The following is a 6,701-nucleotide window of genomic DNA, read 5'->3' on the forward strand; positions in this document are numbered from 1 at the left end:
GTTGTGTATTCCGAAGAAGGAAGGGGGATTGGGTTTTAGAGACTTGCACAGTTTTAATCTTGCCATGTTAGCAAAACAGTGTTGGCGACTAATCCAAAACCCGTATTCTTTGTGTGCGCAAGTTCCGAGGGCAAAATATTACCCAGATGGCGACGTATTGAAAGCTGGACCAAAAAAGGGCTCTTCTTATCCTTGGCAGAGTATTGTCGCAGGTATTCAGACTTTTAAGCGGGGTTGTATTTGGCATGTTGGAAGTGGAGCTCAAATTGATATCTGGCATGATCCATGGATTCCATCAAGTGTCATAAGGAAAGTAATCACGAATAGGGGTGCAACAATGCTTTCAAAGGTTGATGAGTTAATAAACCCGTACACAGGCCAGTGGGATGAGGATCTAATTCGTGATGTTTTCTCTCCTGTCGATGTTCATAGGATATTACAAATCCCCTTGAATTATCACTTGACGGAAGACTTTGTGGCTTGGAACTATACACGATCAGGCACGTTTTCCGTGCGATCGGCTTATCATAAGGAGTTCAAACATCAACATGGGGCATAGTGGGTGTGAGATGATGGGCAAGGTACAGAAAATATAAATCCAGTTTGGAAGGATATGTGGAAGCCGAAAATACCAGGGAAGATAAAACATTTTGCATGGAGCCCTTCCATGCTTTGGTGTATTAGCAAGCCGACACATCCCATGCTCAGCTCAATGTCCAGGTTTTTAGTGGGAGCAGAAGACATTCAACACTGCTTATTTAAGTGCCGACGAGCGACGGATGTTTGGGAGCGGCTGGGCTTGCTACAAGTCATACGGAAAGCTGTGGCCGAGGACAGATCAGGATCTATTACGATGGAAATTTTATCAAAGCTTCAGGGCAATGATGCGGAGGTACCAACGGCGGAGCTTGCTGTTGTAGCAGCATGGTATATATGGTGGCAGCGCCGACAGATAGTAAAGAGTGTCAAAGTCCAAACGCCGGAAAAAACTACACTAGCCATTAAGGTTTTGGTGACAAATTACCTCAGGTCAAATATACCCAAAGGACCAATAAGGAAAAATGACCACATGTGGAGGAAACCAGGACATGGGATCGTGAAGATAAATGTTGATGCTTCCTTTCAGTATGAAACACTTCCAGGTGCTTGTGGTGCTGTGGCTCGGGACGACCGGGGTGATTTTATTGCTGCAGCAAGTTGGTTTGTTCCAAACATAAGTGGAGTTGACTCAGCTGAGCTAACTGCCAACAGAGACGGGATATACTTGGCAACTCACATTGGATGCAACAACATAGAAATTGAATTAGATTGTTCCTTTGCAGTGGACTCACATTGGAGGTAGCTATCATCACAGAGTGTGAACAACTTATGATGGACTTTGCGTCCATATCCTTCACACATTGCTATAGAGAGGCCAATCAGGTGGCAGATGAATTAGCAAAGAACTCTTTTACTACTAGATCCTCTAGTTCTTGGAATGATGAGATCCCTGATTTTATTTCTCATCTGCTTGTAAATGACATGACTATTATTTGAGAAATAAAGTCTATTTGCAGTAAAAAAAAACTGACTCTCCGCATGGATAGATCACCCATCGTCCATGCCGCCCTCCCCATCTGAAAAATGATCCGACGGCCGAGAAACGGAGACCACACCAGGGCCCACCCGCCAGTCTCCCAAACAACCTCAACATAAGTCCGCAGCCTCTTCCACTAAAACCCTAACAAACCCCTCACCCCTCGCCCCCGCCGCCCCCGCCCCCGCCGCCAAACACCCATCGCCATGCGGCCACCGAGAGGCGGCGGAGGTTTCCGCGGACGCGGCGGCGACCGAGGTGGCCGCTTCGGTGGAGGCGGCCGCGGCGGCGGCGGTAGGGGCCGCTTCGGTGGAGGCGGCGGCGGGTTCCGCGACGAGGGCCCTCCAGCCGAGGTCGTCGGTGCGTGGTTTCTTTCAAGTCCTAACTGTCCGAGCCCTCTTCTTTTCGAGGCTCCGGTGAGTTTGATGTCTCTTGTTTTTTGTTTGTTTATTACGCAGAGGTGTCGACGTTCCTGCACGCCTGCGAGGGGGACGCGGTAACGAAGCTGACGAACGAGAAAGTGCCCTACTTCAACGCGCCCATATACCTCCAGAACAAGACCCAGATCGGCAAAGTCGACGAGATCTTCGGCCCCATCAACGAATCAGTAAGCGCTTCCTTCCCCTCATCATCAATATAGTGCCTGCAAAGTTTTGACCAACTGGTCCATCTGTTGTTAGGCAGGATTTTTTGCTCGGCTGGAGCTAGCAGTTTACCACTTCAAATTTAGAGTCTTGAATCTCAAGCCATGTGAGAACTGAGTTTGATTCTCCATTTAGTACAGTTGAAAATGTTTGTTTTGGCTGTGTGCAATGCCGTAGCGTGTTTAATAATTAGGTGCAACTTTTAAGATGACTGAATGCCTTGCCTGATTGTTTTTTACCTCTGTTGTTATCATTGCTCTAAATTTTAGGTCTGCTCATGCTGCATATCTTATAAGTTTGTATTGTCTGTAGTATCATGCTGCATATCTTATATGTTTTGTATTGTCTGTAGTATTTCTCGGTCAAGATGTTCGAGGGAGTCATTGCAACATCTTACAACGAAGGTGACAAGTTCTTCATTGACCCCATGAAGCTGCTGCCCCTCTCACGCTTCCTGCCGCAGCCAAAGTAATGATCTGTTTACTTGTCATTTCTTTTGCATTATTTACTCTTCAGTCTTGAATATGGAACTTGGCAACATGTCTTTTCATGGCTAACTCTTATTCAGTTCGTAGTGTATTGATAAGTTTGAACTGACTACGTTCTTCAAACTTGAAACCAGCAGTCTCAATACTCTTGCAGACAGTCTCTGTGAAAGAGGTTATAGGATTTTCCTATATAAAAATATCAGCAGCATTCTCAACATTAGTATGAAACGAAGGGAGTATCATTGGTGTACATGTGGAAAATGCATATGAGAAACCAAATAAAGTGTTCAACATTCGTCTAGTTACAGCTTGATAACTTGTTAGTTGTTTGATAGTCTTTTGCTTTGCTTGTTGTATGCAGGGGCTCGACTCCAAGAGGTGGTGGTCGCGGTGGAAGAGGTGGTGGTCGCGGTGGAAGAGGTGGCCGTGGTGGATTCCGTGGAAGAGGTGCACCAAGGGGTCGTGGACCTCCCAGGGGTGGAGGGCGTGGTTTCAGAGGACGAGGCAGATTCTAGGATGTAGTTTTAAGTTTGCTGATTGTTGAAACATGATGCTCTACATTATCTGTTCAGCTGGAAACATTATGCTAAGTCAGCTGCAAGCGCACTTTGTGTGGAAGTTGATTCAATATTTGTATGAATGAAATGTGGTCAAGTGTTGAGTTAATGTTGGTATATCATAATTACTCCCTCCGTCCCGTAATGTAAGACATTTTTCGACACTAGTGTAGTGTCAAAAAACGTCTTACATTATGGGACGGAGGGAGTACTTGTGAAGGTGCTTATATAGTGATAACATTCTCCATATTGGTATTATTATCCGGGACGCGTCTAGGGAGCAGCCGTGTGCTCTCTAGCGTTTTTTGGCGGCCTGCCCTGATAGGCCCCGAAAAGGTAAGTTTCTGTCCTCCCTCGATCAGAAAGGGGACGTTCCCCCGCGACCACAACCTGCTCCACCACCCCGACTCACGTGATTCTCTTCCATCCTATTTTTTTTCATCCCCACCTCTCCTCCCCTCCTATTCCCTTCCAGCCGTCCCAAAAGAGAGACATCTTCTTTTCCCCCAAGAAAGAGGCAAGGTTCATCCTGCTCAGATCTCAAAAGCTTCAAGCCTGCAATACGAACGGCGTCCATGAAACTGTTGATCTAAACACATCTAGAAGCAGCAGAAGCAGGCAAGTTCAGAGGTAAAAAGCTGTAGATCTGCTCACCTTCCCCAAGCCCCAGCCCTCTCCAGCATCTTCTGTAGAAAAAAATGGAGCTGCTTCTTGATTTTCTCCATCTGTGTTTTGTCCTGTTTTCATATGAACGATTTTTAACCTTGTGTTGAATCATCTGCTAGTTCTAGCAAAAAAACACATCTTGTTTGAGCAAAAAGATTGTAAGCATGTGTCAAGTAGAAAAAAAAGGATGAACATCATGGCTGATGGTTGATGGGTTGTAGAAAGTAACTTGCATCGTAACTTGTATGAAGTTAGGCAAAAAAAATATTGTCTGCAGCAACTTGCATTGTAAACCTAGGCAAAAAAATCATTGCTTGCATTATCAGCTTGTAAAAAAAATGAACACTAGGCAAGTAATACTGTGAAAAACATGCAACTCATGGCTGATGGAAAAGCAACTTGGAATAAAGAGGGTAGGCAAGAAAGCTATTGTGAAGAAGCAAGTGATGTATAAAAGCTAAAATCTACTACAAATGGTTTATCGTTGGTACTTTTATTCACCAGTGACAAAAAAAAGTGAGGTTTAATTTACCTTTCCAATAAGGTGTAGGTTGCATGATCCTACAACAGTTGTTGTTGTTGTGATCTTGCAATTGGCGGGGAACAATGCGGGTGGATGCAACATATATTGCTATTTTGATCCTGCAAAAAAGAAATGGCAAAAGAAATTTCCTATAGAACTACTATAAAATGGATGTATCAGTTGCAGCACGAAGAAACAATTCACGACCTCGACAAACAGATTGCTTGAAAAAGCGACTACACAAAGACAGTGATAACCAAAGTTGCTCCCAGTACAAACTTTAAGAGAAAAACAAAGTACTGAACATAAAAAGGGACAAACATATGTTGCCCATGACTGCTGCTATTCTTAAGTTTTTTCTGACACAAAACATGCTGCTGCTCTCTCTGTTTTTTGGTGTGAAATCCATGCTGAAAACACTCCAAAAAATGTCTATTCTCTGGCATCTAGCTTGCTTCCCCCTTGAGATCCTTGAAAACCATGCATATGTATGAGTTGCCTGCATTTTAAAATGATAAAAGGTTAGTAAAAATTATGATACAATCAGAAAACAGATGCTCAAAAGAAGATGCTGTCTTATCATTCAGTTTGTGATTTTCAGCAACAACAAAAAATGTTCTGTGTTGAAGTCATTCTTACAACAACAAAAAATGCTATCTTATCATTCAGTTGTGATTGCCTGGGTTTAGTTTCTTACTTGCTTGACATCAAACTAACTAGCTTTGGTTTTTCTGGTTTAAATGTTGCACAGGCTGTAAAAAAGATGATTGACCTAAATGAGGAACCAGATGATATGGATATTGGTGATCCAGTGAACTCTACACAACAGGCTGCTCAAAATCCTGAGTTAACCGGTGATTCTCCTACTCCTCATATAGTGCAAAATGCCACAGCTCCTGTGGCAAAAACAATGGAGACAGATGAGCAAGCACCTACAGCGCAAGAATCTGAGACTGATGGCCATACCCTTGATGGCACGGATGCCGCGGGTGATACAAGTGTGACTGTTGGTAATGGTTTGACAGGCTTTGGTGCTGAAAATGATGAAGAGGCTTGGTCACAACCGAAGGAGCCTCATGTGGGCATGAGGTTTGACACTTTGGAAGGCACAAAAGAGCATTACAATGCATATGCCTTACAGATTGGTTTTTCAATCAAAATGAAAACTTCAAGGAAGGCTGTGAAAACTGGAGTGTTGATAAAACAACAGTTTGTTTGCAACAAGTTTCGAAAGCCTGAAGCTGATGACGGAGGGGCAGAAAAAATTCCTGTGCTGGATGATATCGTTGAGCAAACAAAAGATGATGATGAAGACGAGGATATTGTCTTTCTTGATGATGATAATAAAACCAAAAAGAGGAGCAAGAAGCGGAAGAGAGATAAAATAGTGCAAACTGGTTGCAAAGCTAAGATGGTTGTCAAACTGATAGATGGCAGATGGGAAGTGATATATTTTGTTGGCGAGCACAACCATCCACTAGTTGACAAACCAAGTTTGACTAAGTACTTGAGATCGCACCAAGGTATCCCACCAGAAGAAAAGGCATTCCTTACCCACCTACATAACTGCAACTTGACAACATGTCTATAACCATATTACCCTTCTCTCCGACAATTTTAACTGCCCAGACTTGCCCAAGTATTGTATCCATCTTGCTTGCAGCATGTGTGTGATTTGCCAGACTAAGCACACAAACGTGCTTGTTTTTTATGAAAAAAAGTCTGCTACCCATTAAAACTTGCCTTGTTTTTAAGTAGTATTTGCCTGCTCTTGATCAGAAAACAAACACGATGGGTCGTGCCTCTGTTGTCTTGTCTTTGTTGTGAAATGTGGTAGATGGACTTGCCTATAAATTGTCTGTTAGTTGCTCAATGTATATTTACTACCTGCCTACCTGCCTTTTGTGCAAATGCATGTTAGTACAAACCACAACCCAAACATAAGTTTGTCTGACTGGTTTTATGAAGCTTGTTCTTCTATTTTTTACCCACTGGTGGGTTGCCTGCATGTTTGTTGTGTTAGTTGCTTGTACATTAGGATGAAAATGCCTAAAATATCCACTTGAGTTGACTGTTCTTAGTTGTGTTAGTTGGTGAAAGAAATTAATTTTTTTTTCATACTGTTCTTAGGTAACAAGGGTTTGACCACCATTTTGACTTCATTTTGACTCCATTGAATGCAGGGCGCATGATGCACATCATGTCAGACTTCTATGGGACAGAGCTAATTGTGCCTTATGGAACTAA

The 6,701-nt window shown here is 43.2% G+C and overlaps 1 protein-coding gene across 1 annotated transcript; it reads left to right on the forward strand.

Annotated features, from left to right (window-relative positions):
- Positions 1-1,716: 1,716 nt before the first annotated feature.
- LOC123065747 (putative H/ACA ribonucleoprotein complex subunit 1-like protein 1) lies at positions 1,717-3,374 on the forward strand. Its single transcript, XM_044488968.1, has 4 exons — positions 1,717-1,936; positions 2,035-2,183; positions 2,573-2,688; positions 3,070-3,374. Exons 1-4 carry the CDS (start codon positions 1,783-1,785, stop codon positions 3,221-3,223), a joined length of 573 nt encoding a protein of 190 aa, XP_044344903.1. The 5' UTR covers positions 1,717-1,782; the 3' UTR covers positions 3,224-3,374.
- Positions 3,375-6,701: the final 3,327 nt, after the last annotated feature.

The sequence above is a fragment of the Triticum aestivum genome, chromosome 3B (genome assembly GCF_018294505.1).
Source record: "Triticum aestivum cultivar Chinese Spring chromosome 3B, IWGSC CS RefSeq v2.1, whole genome shotgun sequence".
NCBI classification, from domain to species: Eukaryota; Viridiplantae; Streptophyta; class Magnoliopsida; order Poales; family Poaceae; genus Triticum; species Triticum aestivum.